This window comes from Labeo rohita, chromosome 19 (genome assembly GCF_022985175.1).
Source record: "Labeo rohita strain BAU-BD-2019 chromosome 19, IGBB_LRoh.1.0, whole genome shotgun sequence".
NCBI lineage: Eukaryota > Metazoa > Chordata > Actinopteri > Cypriniformes > Cyprinidae > Labeo > Labeo rohita.
This window is the reverse complement of record NC_066887.1, coordinates 39,516,535-39,539,164: the sequence shown is the minus strand read 5'-3', so window position 1 is coordinate 39,539,164 and position 22,630 is coordinate 39,516,535. Positions and strand designations below refer to the sequence as shown.

The following is a 22,630-nucleotide window of genomic DNA, read 5'->3' as shown; positions in this document are numbered from 1 at the left end:
GCAGAAAGTTTTCTGTAAGGGTTAGGTTTAGGGGTAGGGGTAGGGGAAGGGGATAGAAAATACAGTGTGGACAGTATAAAAACCATTGCACCTATGGAGAGTCCCCACAAAGATAATAAACCAGACGTGTGTGTGTGTGTGTGTGTGTGTGTGAAGATTAGAGGGTTTACAGCCTCTGCTGATGTTTAAAGATCTTTATATAATGAAAGAACAAAACAAACAGCATCTTCAGATTGAGACTCTGCCTTTTGCTTCGGTTCATCATGTCTGCAAATAATAAAAATAACCTCATGTTAGGGCTGTCAGCAGTTTCAATGTTAATCGCATGATTCATTTGATGCTAATGCTTATCATAGCTTTAATTCAAAACTAAAGATATTAGTTTCTTTTTATGATCAGCAAGTGCTTTAAATTGATCTTTTAATGATGTAAAATAATATTTAAGAAATACACAATATCAAATAAATTATACATGTTATATATTATATACTTATTTTACGGTTTGTTTATTGGATAATATTTATGTTTGATGTCTTTTAAATATATTGTTTATTTCATAAACTCACAGCGCTGGGTGAAATATGGACAAATTCAGCAACTGGGTTGTTTAAATGTGTAACCCAGTCTTCTGGGTAGTTTTATTTAACTCAACTAATGCTTATTAATTAATTGTTTAATTAATTTAATAAATAATAACTAAATAATTAACATTTTTTAAATTGTTTATTGATAAATGTTCACTTTTTGGTTACTGCTGGTCTCCCTAGTAATTATGTCTGATTTTTTATTTACAACCTTTTACAACCAGCCATATAGTCATTTTTCATTTCTGACCACTGGTTATATTTTATATAATGTACTGTATTTTTTGTTATTTTTTAATATTATATATTACATGCTTTTTATTTGACATATTATTTATTATAAATTATATTTTACCTATTGTTTGTTATATAATTTGTTATATACCATATTTTTACATTTTGTATTTAAAATATTGTATTTATAATATTGTGTGTGTGGGCGTGTGTGTTGTGGGTGTAGAATATTTTGCAAAATTATAATGTATATGTAATAATGTAATAAATATACATGTATACATTTTAAATTATATTTAATATATTTGTCAAATTTGTTTTTCATTTAATATACATGTTTAAATTTTAAATATAAATAATTTTATATATAATTTATATTATAATTATAATTTATTTGGCATATAATTTATTATTTTATTATTTTTATTTATTTGACATTTTATTATATAATTATATATTATATTATGTTTATGTAATATTGTATTTATGTCAAACAAAAATATGTAATATAAAACTAAAACATATATAATAATACATAAAATAAACTTTACACATAATGTCAAATAAATGACATAACACTTAAAAATATATAGTATATTATAATAAACAAGTTACACAAATAATAAAAAAGTATATAAATATATATTTAAATATGAAGAGTTTATTTGCAAAAATAGATAACTTTTTTTTTATTATGTTATGTTTTTATTGTGTTTTATTGTGTTAGCTGTATTTTAAGTTAAAATAATGCAAATGTGCCATAGTGTGTGTGTGTGTGTGTGAGACAATAATATATACAAAAGTGCCCTTTTAAAGAAGTCCTTAAAGAAGTACCATAACACAGTGATGGTATCAGAGTAATACCATGGTACTTTGATATATATAATGGCACTGATATATATACTGACATTTACACAGCACAACACGTCTCTTTAGCTGATGTCAGTAAAAGCAGGTGTATGTGAGGTGAGAGTGAGTGTCTGTGTGTCTGTCAGGTTGCTGAGTCAGATCCTCTCCATCTGTGCTTGCGTGCGCCCTGCTGTGTAGCGTGTGTCGTTTGCAGTGATGTTGTGTTGTTGTGTTGTGAGCGTGTGTTTTACAGTAACACATGACATACAGTATGGTGCAGCGTCAGTAACACATTTGACAGGCGTCAGCATCAGCGCTGCTGCATCAGTAACACACTCCTGTGGCTGTCAAACGCTCCACAAGAACAACTCACAAACTCTTCAAGTCTTGCCAGAAGTCTTGCCTGAGTCTTTGATCAGATTACAGCTACCTAACTACTGATAATGAACGCTTAAACTGATCAGAATGAGTGAAGACAGTCAGATAACATGAGCAGAAACACAAGCAGCTGTTGGCTGAACTCCTCAGATGTAATTGAGTTCACATGACAGAATCACACAGGAAACAAGAGACACAGAGAGAAGAAACTTCCGTTTTCAGATGCTGGTAAAGCGAAAGCAGGGTTGAAGGACGACAGAAGCACATCTGTCTTCTTATTATCATCATCATCATCATTACAGACGCTGGTAAGATCCAACATTAACAACACATTCACTCTTCTGCTTTACTCTGCCTCTGTCAAACTGTATTTATCATCTGTTTGAGCACTTGATTACTGTACAAACATCTGAAAGAAAGCATTTTACATGCACTCGAAATCAGAAACATCTTAAAGACATTTTCTAAATGTCATTTTAACATCTAATGCGGTAGAAATGTATTGCAGATGAGGAAGTCTTAAAAAATACATCACACATCAAATGTACGTGTGATCTGTTCTTTTCTGACTGTAACAAAACGTACCATAGTGCACTGTAAATAAAAAATATATTTTAAAGTTGTAAATAAAACTAAATACAATTTTGACAAAATATACAATTTTAATATTTGCACTTTAAAATTTCATGGTTAATTCAATATGTGTCACTGGCTGTTTCTTATAGCGTACTACAGTGTTAAAGTATCATTGTATATGAATATGGTTACTATGTAACAAAAAAATGGCGTAGGAAAAAAATGTCACTTGGAAAAAGCTAGTAAATGTCACAAATAATTACAAAGAAACATTAAGTGACACTGAATTATCTTATTTAAGTACATCTACTGAAACAAATGTACTAAAATCAATTGAATTATAAAAATATCAAAGTAAAATCATTTTAAAATATAAACAATCAAAATAAAATGGACTAAACACTGTAAAATGTAAATTTATCAATGTACGCAAGTTAAACACAAAAATATAAAATATACACAAGAAAAATAAAACACCTACTAATTTTAAAAAAATTAAAACCTATCTAAAAAACGCTTACTAAATTTACTGAATCACAAAAATGTCAAATTAAAGTAAATACTATTGAAATTAAATGTAAAAAATGAATCATGTACTAAAACTTAAAAAATTAGAAATTTACTAAAACAAATGTATTAAAATCAATTAAATCATAAAAATGTTGAAGTAAAATCATTTAAAAATAAAAACAACCAAAATAAAACTTATATATATATATATACACACACACACTAAAAAACTAATAAAAGGACAGAAACACACACACAAAAACAAAATCACTAAAACTTTAAATAAATAAAGTAAAAACCCATATATATATATATATATATATATATATATATAAATGCATCTAATTCAAAATATTTAAAAATATAATAGTAGTTTTTAGAATAGTAGATATCGCTTGCAATGCCAGAGTAAATGTGATAAATGTGTACATGATTGCAATATTCACTTTGGATAAAAGTGTCTCCAAAATGCATTGATATAAACGGATTTGTGTGTGTGTGTTTAGATATGCTGGTGATCAGGTTTGTTCTGGTTCTGCTGTGGGTGTCACTGGTCTGTTCTGAGATCAGACATCTGACTGATCAGTGGATAGCCTGGAAATCTCAACACAACAAGACCTACAGAAACACAGTGAGTGCAAACACACACACACACACACACACACACACACACACGATTAATCTGTCTCTGGCTGTTGGTCTGTTTGCCGTTTGACCCACTGAACTGAAATCAGCAGAATGGGGTTTGTGTCGCTCCAGCTGAGCAGTTCACTGATGCTCAAACGTCACCTCATATTTGCCATTAAAAACATGATCATTTAAACCCATAAGCACTGAGGATTGCTCTTGGAATGCAGACACAATCAGCACAAGTGGTGCCGTAAAATGATTAAATAAAACGCAAGCATGCAGGACTGGGATTGGTCTGGTCTAATCTGTTCTGAGAACTGTAACTGTCACGGAAAGCCAGCTGTTGTGTGTTGTGCACTGACAAAGACCTGTGAAGAACCGCCCATGATGGCTTGACTGACATGCAAAGTGACCAGCCGCAGTTCGCTTTGTTTTCTGTGCTGTTTATGTGTTTTCTTTTCAATTATTTTAATTGTTAAAACATTTCAATTAATTTTAAACATATATATATATATATATATATATATATATTACTTATATATTACTTTTTTATTTCTAATGCATCTGTAATGTCTTTTTTATGATTATTATTTTTAAACCCTTTTTGTGTAAAGCAGTGTCTTGCCTTGAGTTCAGCAATAAAATGAGGTCAAATATGATAAGACTTAAGAATTTCTGTCTGTCCTAAAGCTGATTATTTCATATATTAGTGACCACAAAATAGAAAATGTAATTCTGCCCATTGATATCTAGTTTACTAGTGCATCAGATTTAATGCCATTAGCCCAGAACACTAGGTGAATAGAGTATGTAAACTAACCCAAGTGATTAATCACAGTAAAAAACCCTTCTGTAAAAACCTTCAGAATATAGTCAGGAATAAGACTGTAAGTTTTGGTGTATGTAAGTGCTGCTGAAGTGGAGATAAAACTCATTGGCTTTAAAGATTTGCATTTTTTAGGAATAAAATGTTGTATAAATCAATGTGAATGAAATATGAACAAACCCCTCAGTAAAAACCTTCAGAATATAGTCATGAATAAGACTGTAAGTTTTGTGTATGTAAGTGCTGCTAAAGGGGAGATAAAACTCACTGGCTTTACAGATTTGCATATTTACCATGTTTTTTATGAATAAAAGTTTGTATAAATCAGTTTGAATGGAATATGAACAAACCCCTCAGTAAAAACCTTCAGAATATAGACATGAATAAGACTGTAAGCTTTGGTGTATGTAAGTGCTGCTGAAGTGGAGAAAAAAACTTTTAAAGATATGGATTGGAAATTAAATCTACAGGCGCAAATAGACTTGAATGTGTATTTTGGATGTTTTCTTTCCACTTGTCTGAAAGAAGACAATTATGTAAGCTAAATAGACCACAAACAATGGTTTTGTCTGTAGTGTCTTGATTTAACTGGCAAGCATCTAATTCTTCCTCAAAAATACTTTTCAATAAGCGGTAACTGGTTAGAAGTCACATAAAGGTAGACTGAGACAAAGCTGTGTGCTGTTGTGTGCATATGCATCAGTCAGTGAATGTGTGAGTTTTGTGTGTGTTGCGTTATAGAACGAGGAGCATCACAGGAGAGGCATTTGGGAGCAGAATCTTCTGGATATTCTGAAACATAATGAGGAGATGGCCGTCGGTCTTCACTCATACACCCTCGGACTGAACCAGCTCAGCGACATGGTACTTTACCACACACACAATCATTCTTCATTACTCTGCCAGTATAACCACAGACTGGATATACAGAGACACTTCATCAAACACCAAATATGGCCAAAGGAAGTCCACCTCCTAAATAAATGAGCCAATGATGCCAATGATGTCACTGCACTGCTGTTAGAAGTTCCAGTTACCATAGAAACAGTTTTGACACTCATACATGCCATCCTGAAATATATGTTTTTTAAAGCTATGGTGAAGATTTTGTTTCTGATTTAAAATATATAATTTAAATATGAATTAAGCAATCAGTTTTTGAGATTTCTGCATGTCTCCATTAAAGCAAACAGTAAATGGTCTTAGATAAGTGAAATACTGTAGAGTGAACCAACTTTCCTTGAAAGAGACTAACCTCACACTGGCAGAAGTTTTAGCCCAAAACTATATTTCTGATAAAACTCCGCAAAAACTGATTGTACTTACTCAGGATTGTCTTTAGTTCTCCAGTCAAATTAAAATAATTTTCAAATATAAACAATCAAATAAAATGCTAACTAATATTAAATAATAAAAATGTTAGATTAAATATAATTTTAAATTTAAACAATCAATATAAAAACAAACATTAATTTGATTAAAAGGGAAAACAAATGTATTTTTTTAACCCAATTAGCAGATTTCTTTTTTCTTTTCTTTTTTTTAAACACAAACTCACTTAATTTTTTATCAATCTCGCATCTTGTGTGTGTTTAGACTTCAGATGAGATCAATCAGTTGAATGGTTTACTGGAGGAAGATTTTCGTGATGTCAACGTAACATTCTCACCTCCATCACACCAGTCCCTCCCACCACGTGTCAACTGGGCGGAGCAAGGGATGGTCAGTCCCGTCCAGAATCAGGTGTGTGTGTGCTGCTGTGCTTAAAGCTTGATCATAGAAACATAATATTATACATTATTACAACATAATATTATATTTTATTATTTTTATCACATTGTTAATAATTATTATTAATTTAGATAATCAGATTTTTATGAAATATAAAAATATTTTATATTTATTATCACTTTTTATTATTTTGCTAATAATTATAATAATATTAATTATAATTAATTATAATATTAATATTTTTTGGATAGAATATAATATTTTACATTTATTATATTTTTATTATATTATTAAGAATGATTGTAGTTATTATACATGTTTGTATACATGTACTTTTTAGCATTTTTTAATTATTACTATTAATTATAATTATTATAATAAAAAACTATATTATAATAGTTATAATATGCCTATTTTTATACATATAAATAGGCATATTATAACTAATGCTTTATATTAAATAACATGTATATGTGTTTCAGGGCCCGTGTGGCTCATGCTGGGCGTTCAGTGCCGTCGGTGCTCTGGAGGGTCAGATGAAGAAGAAAACTGGCTCTCTGGTCCCGTTGAGTCCACAGAACCTGATGGACTGCAGTGTGAGTTTGGGGAACCGTGGCTGCAAAGGCGGATATCTGAGCCGAGCCTTTCTCTACGTCATCCAGAATAAAGGCATCGACTCCAACACCTTCTACCCGTATGAACACAAGGTACTGCAGAATATTAACACAACACCTAGTGAGCCTTCAGCTTCACTACAGTGTTCATGATCATACTGTGAATGAGGGATTCCTAAACCAGGGTTCGCAGTCGTGTTGTAGTGACATTGTTGTGATGTTGTAGTGACGCTGTAGTAACGCTGTAGTAACGCTGTAGTGACGTTGTAGTGGCGCTGTAGTAACGTTGTTGTGAATTAATGATGTAGCAGCAGCGTTGTGACGTTGAATTAAGTTGTTGTGACGAAGTGACATAGGTTGTAGTCACATTGTTGTGGTGTTGTATTAAAGTTATTGTAACATTGTGTGAAGTTCGTAGTGGTGCCGTTGTGACTTTGTAGTGATGTTGTTGTGGCGCTGTTGTGATGTTGTAGTGACATTTGTAGTGATGTTATTGTTGCGTTATAGTGGCGCCGTTGTTGTGACGTTGAAGTGGCGCTGTTGTGACGTTGTTGTGACATAGTGGTGTTGTAGTGACGTCGTTGTGCCGTTGTTGTGATGTTGTAGTGGCGCTGTTGTGTCTTTGTAGTGACGTCATTGTGGCGTAGTTGTGATGTTGTAGTGGCACTGTAGTGGCGTTGTAGTGTGGCCTTGTAGTGACGTCGTAGTGGCGTTGTTGTGGTGGTGTTGTAGTGGCACCGTAAAGACGTTGCTGTGACGTTGTAGTAGCGCTGGAGTGGCAACGTTGTCGTGATGTAGTGGCGCCTTTGTAGTGACGTTGTTGTGACGTTGTAGTGGCACTGTAGTGGCGCTGTAGTAGCGCTGTTGTGACGTTGTAGTAACGTCTTTGTGATGTCGCAGCGGCACTGTAGGGGCGCTGTTGTGACGTTGTAGTGGTGCTGTGACTTTGTTGTGACGTCATAGTGGCATTGTAGAGACATTGCAGTGATGTTGTAGTGATGTTGTAGTGGCGTTGTTGTGACATTGTAGTGATGTAGTGGCGCTGTTGTAGTGGTGCTGTAGTGGCTTCATCATACGACGTCACAACAATGTCACTAAAACGGCACCACTACGTCACTACAACACCACAACAACGGCACTACAACGTCACAACAGTGCCACTACAACGTCACTAAAACGACGCCACTATGTTATTACAACGCCACAACAACATCACTACAACGGCACTACAACATCACAACAGCGCCACTACAACGTCACAACAATGGCGCCACTACAATGTCACAACAGCGCCCCTACAGTGCCACTGCGACATCACAACAACGTCACAACAATGGCGCCACTACAGTGCCACAACGACGTCACAACAACGTCACTACAATGCCGCCACTACATCACTACAACGTCACTAAAATGGCGGCACTACGTTACTACAATGCCACAACAATGGCACTACAAAGACACTACGTTGTGACCTCGTAGTGACATTGTTGTGCCGTTGTAGTGACGTTGTTGTGATGTCGTAGTGGCGCTGTAGTGCCGCTGTTGTGACGTTGTAGTGATGTCGTTGTGGTGTCGTAGTGGCACTGCCGTTGTAGTGGCGCTGTTGTGATGTGGTAGTGCCGACATTGTAGTGACTTTGTAGTGTGACGTTGTAGTGACTTTGTCGTGTGACGGCACGTTGTAGTGACGTAGTGGTGCCGTTGTAGTGACGTAGTGGTGCCGTTGTAGTGCCGTTGTTGTGATGCCGTAGTGGTGGCATTGTAATGACGTAGTGACATAGTAGCACCATTGTAGTGGCGCTGTAGTGGCATTGTAGTGTGGCGTTGTAGTGACGTCACAGTGGCGTTGTTGTGGTGGTGTTGTAGTGGCACCGTAAAGATGTTGCTGTGACGTTGTAGTAGCATTGGAGTGGCGACGTTGTCGTGATGTAGTGGCGCCGTTGTAGTGACTTTGTTGTGACGTCATAGTGGCGTTGTAGAGACATTGCAGTAACATTGTTGTGATGTTGTAGTGATGTTGTAGTGGCACTGTAAAGACGTTGTAGTGGCGTTGTTGTGACATTGTTGTGGTGGCGCTTTAGTGACGCTGTAGTGATGTCATAGTGGCGTTGGGCGTTGTGACATTGTAGTGACGGTGTAGACATTGTAGTGATGTTGTTGTGACATTGCAGTGACGTCGTTGTTGTGGTGGCGTTGTAGTGGCGCTGTAGTGAAGCTGTAGTGATGTCGTAGTGGCGTTGTTGAGATGTCGTAGTGACGTCGTAGACATAGTAGCGACGTTGTTGTGACATCGTAGTGACGTCGTAGTGATGTTGTAGACATTGTAGCGACGTTGTGACATTGTAGTGACACCGTCGTGAAGATGTTGTGACGTCGTAGTGGCGCTGTAGTATGGCGTTGTAGTGACGTAGTGGTGTTGTGGTGGTGTTGTAGTGGCACCGTAAAGATGCTGTAGTGGCGCTGTAGTGACGTAGTGGCATTGTAGACATTGTAGCGATGCCACTACGACGTCACAACAGCTTCACTACGGCACCACTACAACGCCAACACAACGACGTCACTACAACGCCACTACAATGTCTTTACAATGTAGTGGCGCCGTTGTGACGTTGTAGTGGCATTAGTAGAGTCGTAGTATGACGTTGTGACGTCGTAGTAGCGTCGTTGTGGTGGTGTTGTAGTGCCACTGTAAAGACATTGTAGTGGCGTTGTTGTGACGTCGTTGTGGTGGCGTTGTACTGGTGCCGTAGTGATGGTGTAGTGATGTTGTAGTGGCGTTGTTGTGACGTCGAAGTGGTGTCGTTGTGGTGGTGTTGTAATGGTGTCGTTGTGACATTGTAGTGGCGTACTTTTGATGTAGTGATGTCGTTTTGATGTTGTAGTATCGTGGGGACATAGTGACGTGGCTTTGTTGTAATGTAGTGACATTTTGTTGTGATGTAGTGACATAGTGACGTGGCTTTGTTGTGATGTAGTGGCATTGGTGTGGCGTTGTGACATTGTAGTGGTGTTGTTGTGACAGTTGTGATGTTGTTATTGTTGTTGTGATGTTGCTGGGATGTTGTTGTGATATTGTAATCTTGTGACTTTGTAATGTTTTTGTGATGTTGCTGTAATGTTGTGATGTTTTTTTGATGTTTGTAGCAGGGTGCATGTCGATACTCTGTGACGGGAAGAGCCGGATATTGCTCAGGTTTCCGGATTCTTCCACGCCACAATGAAGTAGCACTGCAGAATGCCATTGCTACCATCGGACCCGTGTCTGTCGGTGTCAATGCCAAACTTGCTTCCTTTCACAGATACAGAAGTGGTGAGACATACAAAATACATCACACAAACCTGTCTGCCTGCTTTCAGCCCACACACACACATATGTTTATTCTAAATTATGTGTGTGTTCAGGAATCTACAGTGATCCGAAGTGCAGCTCTGGACTGATCAATCATGCGGTTCTAGTTGTGGGTTACGGCTCAGAAAACGGACAAGACTACTGGCTGGTGAAAAACAGGTTGATTTTCACTTGTTAAAAAACTACTATGTGACATTTATGACTTTAAAACAGGCATTTTGTTATGTTGTAAAGGGTTATTTTAACATCATAATATTTTATCAATTTTAGAATATTTATAATAATTACTTTATATTTTTATGAAATATAAATATAATAGTGTATATTTGTTGTCAATTACTACAATATTATGAATAATTATTAGAATATTCAGATTTGTATACTATTTTATATTATATAATAATGTATCTCAATAAGCTTTAGCAGCTGTTTTTAAGTGTGTATTTCTTTAAGTGTGACTTTTTTTAAGTCACTGTATTTAAGTGTGAGCTCTAATGCCCTCTAGTGTCGAATATATGAAATGTGATTATTTTTAGGTAAATAATTCTGTCTCTGTTTCTCAGCTGGGGAACGGCATGGGGTGAAAAAGGCTTTATCCGCATTGCACGAAATAAAAACATGTGTGGGATATCCAGCTTCGCCATTTACCCCACCATGTCATCTGAGCATATCTGAGCTTCCTGTCTGGGACACTGAAGCAGGAAATATCTTACCGAATATATATTGATTTTATGAAACAGCTCAAACCTTTGACAAAAGCAAAGAACACACCTTCAAAATGACACATATTTGAAATTGATATTATTGGATATAAACTGATACTGCTCCAATATTTACAATTTAAGGGGAGGAGCATTCTCTGTCTAGAGAGCATTTGATTGGACAAAAATGTCAGTGATGTCATCATTATTTTTCCAAGCCAGAATGTAAGTAAACATTAAAATAAATGATCCATTGTATTTAATCAATTAAACTTAAAAAAAAGATAAAAAATACATAAAAACTATTAAAAAAAACCTTAGAATATATTGAATCATAAAAATGTGTTATGACTTTAATTAATTGTGACACTGAAATGAGAGATTCAGTGTTTTATGTGGAAATCTTTTTGTCTTTTTGTGTTTATGTTGACTGCTGTAAGAATAAATGAAGCTCAAAGTTTGATTAAAATGATTAAAATAAGCAGCATGGCTTTTATTGATTGTGTTATAAAGTATTACATAATACTTTTCTGTAAGACACTTGTAGTCAAAACTCCAAATATAAAATGTTGCAGATGTGCGTTTACCAGCGATACAGTCCTGAGTTAGAAATTACACAAATACTCTCATCGTACTAGACTCATAATTCCCTTTTAGTAAGCTGTGGAGTGTGAATGAAGCTCAGTAGTTTCAGGCTAATGGTAGTGTGTGCGTTACTGATCGTATTGGATCGGTTCGCTCTGCTGTGCTCTGCTCACATGTGTTCTGGATGGTTCTGAAGGCAATTGATGAAGTCCTTCACCTGCCGCCCCTCAAAACAGATCTGATACACGGAGACGAACAGAGGAAACCTGCACACACACACACACACACACACACAGACGTCAGACACACACGTACTGATGATGTCACGATCATGATGTCACGATGATGTCACTCGGACTCACTTTTCCACCATGTTCTTCTTCTGGAGGATCTTGTAAACCTCTGCAGACGTCTGAGGACCCTGCAGCTTCTGACCATTCAACATCTCAGCTTCCAGCTCCGCTATCGACTGTTACAAAACAGAAATGACCATTAAATAACACAGCGATCACATTCCAATCACACACACTGGCTTAATGTTACAGTTTTGCTTCCAAATTTTCCAGGTCATTTGCTCCATCTAGTGGCCAGAGTCATGAAACTGCATTTCATCTCATTGATCTCTAGAGATGTTTGAATTAAAATTCTTAGTATAAAAACAGCAATTTAAAGGTAAATAAAATTAAATAAAACAAATATAAATTAAAACTAAATAAACAAGTTCGTCAAGACAAACCTTAGGTTTAAAGCAGCTGTAAAAGCTTGAAGTTTTAAACTTTATATAGATCGATTAGATGATTCATATGTTGCTAGCATGATTATCATGTAGTTAACATATTTCTAACTATTTTTCTAGCATGTTAATTTTGGTAGCATGTTGGTAGCAAAACCAGCAAGTTGCTAACATGTTTTTGAGCATGATTAGCATGTTACTAGTATGATGCTAGCATGTTTTTTAGCATGCTTAGTAAGTTACTAGCATGATTAGCATATTACTAGCATGTTGCTAGCTTGTTTCTAGCATGATTAGCATTTTGCTAGTATGTTTTCAGCATGACTTGCAAGTCACTTGCATGTTGCTAGCATGTGTCTAATTTTGAGTATGTTACTAGCATGTTGCTAGCATGATTAGCATGTTACTAGAATGTTGCTTGTATGTTTCTATCAAGAATTGCAAGTCACTTACATGTTGCTTGCATGTTTTTATAATGATTAGCATGTTACTAGCATATTGCTAGTTTGTTAATAGCATGAATAGCATTTTGCTAGCATATTTCTGGCATGACTAGCATGTTGTTAATTTGTTTCTAGCATCACTTGTAAGTCACTTGCATGTTGCTAGCATATTTCTAGCATGATAAGCATGTTACTAGCATAATTAACATGTTACTAGCATGTTGTTAGCATGTTTTTATCATGACTAACAAGTTACTAGCACATTGCTAACGTTATTAGCAAGTTATTAGCATGTCAGCATGTTTCTAGCATGATTAGCAAGTCATTCACATGTTGCTAGCATGTTTCCAGCATGATTATCAAGTTACTAGCATGTTGCTAGCATTTGTCTAATATTATGAGTATGTTACTAGCATGTTGCTAGCATGATTAGCATGTTACTAACATGTTGCTTGTATGTTTCTATCAAGAATTGCAAGTCACTTACATGTTGCTTGCATGTTTTTATAATGATTAGCATGTTACTAGCATATTGCTAGTTTGTTACTAGCATGAATAGCATTTTGCTAGCATATTTCTAGCACGATTAGCATGTTACTAGCATAATTAGCATGTCACTAGCATGTTGTATGTTAGCATGTGTTTTTATCATGACTAACAAGTTACTAGCATACTGCTAACATTATTAACAAGTTATTAGCATGTCAGCATGTTTCTAGCATGATTATCAAGTTACTAGCATGTTGCTAGCATGTGTCTAATTATGAGTATGTTGCGTGCATGTTTTTAACATGATTAACTTGTTACTAGCATATTGCTAGTTTGTTTCTAACATGATTAGCATTCGCTAGCATGTTTCTGGCATGACTAGCATGTTGCTAGTTTGTCTTTAGCATGACTTGCAAGTCACTGCCTGTTGGTAGCGTGTTTCTAGCATGATTAGCATGTTACTAGCATAATTAACATGTTACTAGCATGTTGTTAGCATGTTTTTATCATGACTAACAAGTTACTAGCATATTGCTAACATTATTAGCAAGTTATTAGCATGTTTGCATGTTTCTAGCATGGTTAGCAAGTTACTAGCATGTTAACATGATTGACAAGTTACTAGAATATTTCTAGCATGATTATCGATTTACTAGTATGTTGTAAGCATGTTGTTAGCATGATTAATATGTTACTAGCACGATTAGCAATTGCCAGCATGTTACTAGCATGATTAGCAAGTTGCTAGCATGTTGTTAGCATAATTAACATGTCACTAGCATGATTAGCAAGTTACTGATGTGATGCAGGTGTTTGAGTCTGACCTTCTGTGAGCGGGCGAAGGCCTCGGCCACGCGTCGGTTGCGTCCGCCGTAGCAGGTGGTGATGAGGTCGGCGACGCCGCAGCTCTCCAGGAAGGTGGCGGAGTTGACGGCGCTCTTGCAGAAGAGTTTGGAAAAGGCCACCATCTCCATCAGCCCCAGCCGGATGACGGCAGCTTTAGTGTTGTCACCGAAACCCAGACCGTCACAGAAACCCGCGCCCACCGCCACGATATTCTGCAACACACACACAAGAACAGATGCTCAGATGCAGTCAGACATTTACATGCACAATGTTTCATTACAAAAATTAAACGAGGGATCGTGAAAATTGCATGTTGGTGTTTATTTAGTCCTCCCTTGAGCAACTGGTGTAAACTGTATTCCTTCTGTGCTTCTGCATTTTCAAAACTATGACATAAATGTCATAATAAGCTTGTAAAACAGCAAGTTTCTATCTCAGAATTATGACTTTATATCTCATCATTTTGACTTTTTCTATCATACATTTTAACTTCAGAACACCTTCAAAAGTCTTTTGTTATAATTATGGCTTTTATCATAGCTTCAACTTTTCATCTTATAATTTTGACTTTTTGTTATAATTATGATTTTTATCTCATAATTATAACTATTTAAGTTAACTCAATTAATAATTATGACCAAATTATTATTATTAATTTTTTCATAATTATGACTTTTTTATCTCATAATTTCAACTATTTAGGTCAACTCCCATTTTCATTTCAATTAATAATTACGACAAAAAAAACTTTTTTTTTTTTTTGGTCATAATTATGACTTTTTATCTCATAATTTATATTTTGTTATAATTAGAATTTTTTATCTCATAATTTGTTATAATTGACTTTTTATGACTTCTTATCTCATAATTGACTTTTTATCTCATAATTTCAACTTTCTGTCTTAATTATCTCATAATCTCTGATTATCTTGATGACTATTTATCTCATAAATTTTACTTTTTATGGTAGAATTATGGCTTTTTAATTTATAATTTATATTTTGTTATAATTGTATTTTTATCTCATAATTTGTCACAATTATGACTTTTTATCTCATAATTGACATTTTATGTTATAATTATAATTTTTTATCTCATAATTTTAACTTTCTGGCATAATCATGACTGATTATCTCATAATTTAGATTTTTTCTCATAATTTTGATTTGTATGTCATAATTTTAACTGTTTAGGTCAACTCCCATTTTTTATTTCGTTTTGATTTTTTTGGTCATAATTATACTTTTTATCTCATAATTTGTCATAATTGACTCTTTATCTCATTATTGTGACTTTTTGCTCAATTTAGATTTGTATGTCATAATTATGACTTCTTATCTCATAATTAACTTTTTATCTTATAACTAAGACTTTTTATCTCGTAATTTCAACTTTCTGTCATAATTATGACTGATTATCTCATAATTTTGACAGCCATAATTGACTATTTATCTCATAAATGTTATTTTTGGTCATAATTATGAAAAGCTTCTGTAGGACATCAGTAATATGAATAAATGAGTCGAAACCTCCTCATCCACAGCATCACGTGTATTTTCACACACACACACACACACACACGTGTATCTCAGGTACCTTGAGGGCTCCACACAGCTCCACCGTGTCGCTCTCCTTCACCACAGTGATGCGGAAGTTGGGCGTCTGCAGAAGCTCTTTAAAGATCTTGCCATTGGATTCATTAGTGGCTCCTGAAAAACACACACACACACACACACAGTCATAAACACACGAGGTCAAGCGCTCTGCAGGTTTCTCACAGGAAGTGGTGTCACACACACCGATGGTGGTCTCGCAGAACTTCTCTTCGGCCACCTCGCTGGCGATGTTGGCGCCCATCAGCACACTGACCTCGATCTCCAGCTTGGATCTGATGATGTCAGAGATCAGGGTCAGTCCTTCCGGACCCTCATCGATACCCTAAACACACACAGAATCGACTAAAAAATCCACTGTAAACACTGTGAGTAAAATAAATGTTTTTATGTTGCATGTTTAACTGTCCCTGAACAGCCAAAACATTTTGAATAATTTAAATAGTACATGAATAATACTAAAATATCATAGCTATTGATACGGTGATCGGCTCGTACTTTAATGAGGGAGATCCCGATGGCTCCAGGTTTGACGTGAGGCTTCATCTGGTCACAGATTTTCACAATAAACTGATGAGGAATGACGAAGACCAGGAAGTCTGCTCCGCTCGTGGCTTCTGTGACGTCAGGAATAGCCACCTGAGGAAACAGAGGTGATCTGAACACCTGATTCCGCTCTCCGGTTCTCTGACAGCACTTACTGATGGAACAATATTGGACCGTCCCTCATATTATTTCAACCAGTGTTTCTGCTGCAATTATGACAACACTCACCATTTTCTCTGTTATCATTTAAGGTCATGACTATGATTTTTTATCTCATAATTATGACTTTAAATTTCTAATCCCACAATTGTTGTCTTTTTGTCCGAATTTTGACTATTATAGTTGACTTTTTGTCTCGTAATTTTAAAGTTTTGTGAATTATGACTTTATATCTCATAATTAACACTTTTAATGCCATAAATAAGACCTTAATTCTCTTTTTCGATGTTTTATCTCATAATTTCAATTATCATCAACTTTTTATTACATTTTGGCTTTTTAATTTCACAGTAACTTCTTTTTGGCATAATTTTAACATTTTATCTCAACATTTAAATATTTATAATCAATGTTTCATCACAATTTTGACTTTTTAATTTCATTTTTATTCAATTTATTTTAATGCCATAAACATGACTTTTTATCTTTCAGTTTCATCTTTTTGTCATAATTTTGACTTTTTATCTTAGAATTTCAACTGCTATAATTACACAAAGTTTTGTGAATTATGACTTTATTTTTCATAATTAGGATTTTTAATGCCATAAAAAGACTTTTTAATCTTCTTTTTGAACACTTTATCTCATAATTTCAATTATCACCAACTTTTTATCATATTATTTTGGCTTTTTAATCTCATAACATATTTTTGGCATAATTTTAATATTTTATCTTAGAATTTTAATTGTTGTAATCAATGTTTAATCACAATTTTGACTTTTTTGCCTCATAATTATGCACTTTTATCTCAAAATTATGATTTTTAATGCCATAAACATGAGTTTTTATCTCATAATCTTGACTTTTTGTCATAATCATGATTTTGTCATCATTTCAACATTTTCAACTATGACTTTATAATCTCACAATTTCATTTTTTTGTCATAATTTTGACTTTTTTTTTATCATTTCAACTGTTATAATTGATTTTTTGTTTGTTAATTGTGAATTATGACTTTATATCTCATAACTAACACTTTTAATGCCATAAATAAGACTTTTTAATCTCACATTTTCAATTTTTTGGGGTAATTTTGACATTTTATCTTTAATTTCAACTGTTATAATCAATGTTTTATCACAACTTCGACTTTCTCATAATTTTCTCCTAAAACTTTACATCTCATAATCCTGCATTTTTATCTCATTTTAATGCCATAAACATGACTTTTTATGTCATAATTTTAATTTTTTTTCATAATTTAGATTTTTTCATCATTTCACAATTTTTACTTTTTATCTCAAAATTATGAACATAATATCATTTATATTACTTTATAGTCTCACAATTTGGTCTTTTTTTCAAAATTTAAATTTGTATCTTATAATTTATTTTGTTATATTGGTTATTAGGGGTAAACAGGTTATTTTCATAAAACGGGAAGGTAGATAAAGGCATTTCTAACATCTATCTGAATGATTGCTACAACTCTTTCATTATTTCTTCCTTAACTCTAGTCTGTTTGAGGATGTGTCCTCTAACTAGGGATCCAAAGTTGTGTGTTATGATTTCTAAACCACAAGTTCGTGTTTGCTCATTTCTCCTTTCCCATCATGACCTCTGTCCCACTTATTCAGTGGTTGTTTTACCTACATATGATTCATTATTAATCTGCTTCACAATGTTGTGTAATTTTGCCGCAGTAACGTGTTGATGAGTGTAAAGGTGATCTGTGCAGAGTTCACCACTTTAATCTGTGTGTGCAAACCTACCGATAACCAGCTCACATCTAACACTTACTCAAAGACACCGCAGTATTGTTCTACAAACATTTTGCTAATGTTCTCACGGTAATAAAAACATTATTTCTGAATGTTCTCTGCATGTTCAAAACATCCTGTTTTTCAAATGTTTTAAGAATGTTATTTTTTGGTTATATGAATGTTAAGAGAACATTCCAATTTATCATTTTGCAAACATTACGCAATGTTCTGAAACAAGCAGTAACATTTAAAAAAACAGATCCAACTGAAACATTTCAGGTGAAAACTCGAATGATACACGAATGGTAAAGGGACATTACGTTTCACAATTTTGCAAACATTACTTTTACTGGAAAATACAGTAACATTTATAGAATGTTACATTAATGCTGCATAAATAATGTTTTGAGAACATTATTAAACATTCTATTAATGTTACTGAAAGAATGTTTGTTTATAACATTGCCAGAACATTCTGAAAATGTTTGCTGGGGTGGTACAGGTAGAACGATCTTTGAATTACCTTGGAGTACCATTAAAGTACCACGGTATTATGGTCTGTTCCCATCACTGTACTATTAAGAGAAACACACACCACATTTTTGGGCAGTTTGTGCCCGGGCAGATATTTGACGTTCTCGTGATCAGTGTTGATGATCTCTGTGAGTTTGCGTCCGTCGATCATCTCCTCATAGACCCACATCTTCACCATCGGATCGAAGCGGTTTGATGCTTTCACATTGTGTCCGATGATCTTAGCGATGGCAGAGCCCCTGACAAACAAACACACACATAAACACATCAACAGACAAAAAAAAAAAAAACAAGGAACCATTTACTTCCCATACCACAAAGTAACATTTTAAATGCTTTTAAAATATATATATATATATAAAAATATATATATATATTTTTAAAGTCCACAATATAAACAGTACATATGAAGAGTTTACTTGCAAAAACTCTTTTGCCTAATTAAAATAACCCAACTGCAGTGTTTTTTTGTAGTTTTTGTGACAGGGCAGTTGAGATATGACAGGAAGCAAGTGAAAGAGTAAGAAGGGGATGGGATCGCAAAAGGTCCACGAGGCGGGATTCGAACTCGGGACACCCAAAGTGTAATTGCGCAATATGTTGGTTTGTTGCCCACAAGGCTGTCAGCACCAACACACAACGGCCGTTTGATTGAGATTAATTGAAATGCACAATGAAAAAAACCCCACATGATTTTTGAGAATGTTTAAATGCAGTTATCTGTTTTTGCAAATGAACTCTTTATATATTCCATTTTTGTATATTTTTAAAAAATATATTTGGAAACGTTTTTGGCATATGGGTTAGCACTGGAAACACATACAGTTATTGTTATTACATTCAAACTGTTGATTGATTGAATAACTAGATGTGAGACTGTGAGAACCTTCAGAATCAGATTTACTACAGTAAATGTGTGGAAAGAAACTGTGGTAAGCATTGGACATTCTGCTATTCTTAAGCAAATACAGCGGTGAACTACGATGGCAAACAGTAGTAACGAAGTATGGTATCAGTGAGAATTAGAGTAAACTACAGTAGATTCTGTGACAGTATACAAACACACCTATGGAAAGTCTCGACAGACGCGGGTAAAAATGAAAGTCGTCGCGGGTCTGACGTCGCGTCAGCTGCGTCGCGTCGCGTTCAGTGTGAGTAACTGCGAACAGCTGCTAAATCATTTACACGCGTCGCGTTCATAGACACATCTGAGACGGAACTCACCAGTTTCCTGAGCCAATAATGCAGACTTTCTTGCCAGGCATCGCGTTTGTTGTTGTCTGATGATCAGTCTGAGAGAGACTGAAGTTTTACTTCCTGACACACCCCGACATACAGAGAGAGAGAGAGAGAGAGACCCAGAGAGAAAGAGAGAGAGAGAGAGAGAGAGAATGCAGGTCTGGGTTCAACAGGTCTGGATTTGTTTTATTCCTACATTCCTGGTTTATTTGTGTCTAATCGTCTGTGTTCTAGTCTTATGCAACAGATTAAACAGACTGGTAATAATAAAATAAATTGAAATAGTTTTAATTCAAGTAATGATTCGTGCATTATAATACTTGCAAGCAGCTCATTTTAATGATTTAAATCAAGAATAAAATCAAACATCCAAGATTAATGTCAAATGCATGTGTCAGATTTCACCAAATGTCTCACAACTACAGACAAAAGCCAAAATCTGCCACATTATGAGGAAACAACTTCATTAACACACTAAATCAGGGGTTTTTCCAGGGGGCCACAAGGAACTGCTGGGGGTCCTCGAAAATGTTTGGAGAAAAAGTGAAAAAAAAAAAAGAAAAGTAAAAATTATATTATTATTGCAATTATAATTATATTATATAGTTGTATTATATATAATTATAATAATTATAAAAGAATAAATACAAATATATGAATTAATACAAAAAGAACGAAACAAATGAATTATCCAAAAATGCATTCAATTTAATTAGTAAAAATGAAAACAAAGAAAAAAAATACAAATTATAGTAAAATCAATTATAACATTTTGATTAAATAAATAAATACTGTACTTTATTTTTATTTTAAATAAAACTAAATATTTTATCAATATTTTAGACTTGATTATAATAAGAATTTTCACAGTGTAAATTATACATTTTAAAATGATTATGATCACATTTGGGGATCTGTGGCATCTAAAAGATTGAAAACCCCTGCACTAAATAATGTTATAATGTTATATAATAATATAATATAATATAATATAATATAATGTGAAAAGATACAGATGCAGATAAATGTTCAGTGTTAAACAGCAGAAGTCAACGGGAAGTTCTTGTCATGTGATTGCTGGTTTTGATGTTCTTGTGGAATTAAATTATTATAATTCAGCAAAATTTGACCAATGCATTCTGTGTGATGAAAACAGACGACTAAAGAATGTTCTGCTTCACATTTAAAAGCATCAGGACTATATAAACTATGTTTAAAAACAAACATTCATTTGTCATTCAGTCAGTCAATTGCTTACAGATCATTTAATTATAATACAATATTATGTAAGCAAGTTTGTTGTTGGTTCTTTAATAGCAATGGACTTTGTTTCAATTCTTATGTGAAAGAATAAAGGCTGGTTTTAATCATCTTGAGTCTTTGCCTTCATTAAATGACAACAAACATGTTCATAACGTATATTTACGCACATCACGTTCTGCTGCGCTGTCAAAACAAAGATCGGTTCAGAGACCAAAGGAAATAAAAATAATCACATTTTATCACCATGTGACCTTTGAGAAAGATCCTAGGGAAAGATCCTGAAGTGACTTTCATCTGAAGTCAAGTATTCTACATTTCCCTTAAGAGACTGAAAATACACTGTGAAATCAGCAGCATTATTAAAAATCATGTTTTAAATGAAAGTTTTAGGTTGTTAAACCTGCAGGTGCTCTTTTATTGAAAATCAGCTGAATGACGCTTAAATAAAATAGAATAAATTCAACATATGTAATTAAAAAACAGCAATATTTAATTATTCTACATATTAATAATTAATTATCTCAACATAAACAATAATGTACAATAAAAGTTTTGCTGTTATCTTCAATAATGTAAACGACAGTTATGGTGATCAGTCGGTGTTTGTAACTGATTAGTTTAGTTAGTCACTGATAAGTAGGTCAGTTAGCTATAAATAGCAGTCTAGTTAATAGTAAGAACAAAAAACAGTACTTCATACTGATCAATCAACAGACTGACAGAGAAACAGCAATAATTTATTATGAAAGCTGAATATTACATTAAAAACACACACTGCATATCAAACTCTCCTTCATCTCATCAAACACACAGAACAGCCAAATCATCACGTCATTCAACTCAACAGCTGCTTACACCAATCTGCTATTCAGAATCATCAGTCAAATATACATACACACTCTCCTTCAGATGTCTGGGATCAGTAAGAGTTTTTAAGGAAGATTCTTATGCTCATCAAGGCTGCAGTTATTTGATCAAAAATACAGAAAAAGCAGAAAAATTGTGAAATATTATTGCAATGTAAAATAACAGCTTCCTATTTTAATATACTTCACAATGTAATTTATTTCTGTGATGCAAAGCTGAATTTTCAGCACCATTACTCCAGTGTCACGTGATCCTTCAGAAATCATCTAATATGCTGATTTATTATTAGAATGATCAATGTTGGAAACAATTGTGCTGCTTAATTTTTCAGAACCTGTGATACCTTTTTCAGGATTCTTTGAAGAATAAAAAGTTAAAAAGAAAGCGTTAAGTAAAAACTGACATCTTTTCTAAAAATAGAAGTTTTTACTATCGCTTTTTATCAATTTAACATCCTTTCTAAATAAAAGTATTCATTTTTATTAATTAATAAAGTATTTTAAATGCAGCACAACTGTTTTCAACATTCATACTAAATCAGCATATCAGAATGATTTCTGAAGGA

At 34.0% G+C, this 22,630-nt stretch overlaps 2 protein-coding genes across 3 annotated transcripts; one reads left to right on the top strand and one right to left on the bottom strand.

The window, feature by feature from the left end:
- Positions 1-2,022: 2,022 nt before the first annotated feature.
- On the top strand, positions 2,023-11,465 carry ctss1 (cathepsin S, ortholog 1). 2 transcript variants are annotated; one of them, XM_051136772.1, is made up of 8 exons: positions 2,023-2,353; positions 3,638-3,762; positions 5,329-5,451; positions 6,184-6,330; positions 6,801-7,025; positions 10,082-10,244; positions 10,337-10,442; positions 10,847-11,465. In XM_051136772.1, the coding sequence occupies exons 2-8, from the start codon at positions 3,640-3,642 to the stop codon at positions 10,956-10,958; spliced, it is 999 nt and encodes a 332-aa protein (XP_050992729.1). In that variant the 5' UTR covers positions 2,023-2,353; positions 3,638-3,639; the 3' UTR covers positions 10,959-11,465. The 2 variants fall into 2 exon arrangements, with proteins under 2 accessions (XP_050992729.1, XP_050992728.1); XM_051136771.1 differs by having other exon boundaries at positions 2,025-2,353; positions 10,079-10,244.
- Positions 11,466-11,478: 13 nt separating this feature from the next.
- On the bottom strand, positions 11,479-20,051 carry gpd1c (glycerol-3-phosphate dehydrogenase 1c). Its single transcript, XM_051136770.1, has 8 exons — positions 19,921-20,051; positions 18,758-18,935; positions 16,192-16,332; positions 15,880-16,018; positions 15,677-15,789; positions 14,059-14,292; positions 11,932-12,038; positions 11,479-11,835 (listed from the first exon to the last, which is right to left on the bottom strand). Exons 1-8 carry the CDS (start codon positions 19,959-19,961, stop codon positions 11,739-11,741), a joined length of 1,050 nt encoding a protein of 349 aa, XP_050992727.1. The 5' UTR covers positions 19,962-20,051; the 3' UTR covers positions 11,479-11,738.
- Positions 20,052-22,630: the final 2,579 nt, after the last annotated feature.

Coding starts and splice junctions, on each gene's coding strand:
- gpd1c (XM_051136770.1), bottom strand. CDS start 19,961: ATGCCTGGCAAGAAAGTCTGCATTATTGGCTCAGGAAACTG. Junction 16,019..16,191: donor TCGGGATCTCCCTCATTAAA/GTACGAGCCGAT, acceptor GTGTGTGTTTAG/GGTATCGATGAGGGTCCGGA. Junction 12,039..14,058: donor CCTTCGCCCGCTCACAGAAG/GTCAGACTCAAA, acceptor GTTTTGTAACAG/TCGATAGCGGAGCTGGAAGC.
- ctss1 (XM_051136771.1), top strand. CDS start 3,640: ATGCTGGTGATCAGGTTTGTTCTGGTTCTGCTGTGGGTGTCACTGGTC. Junction 5,452..6,183: donor TGAACCAGCTCAGCGACATG/GTACTTTACCAC, acceptor GTGTGTGTTTAG/ACTTCAGATGAGATCAATCA. Junction 7,026..10,078: donor TCTACCCGTATGAACACAAG/GTACTGCAGAAT, acceptor TGATGTTTGTAG/CAGGGTGCATGTCGATACTC.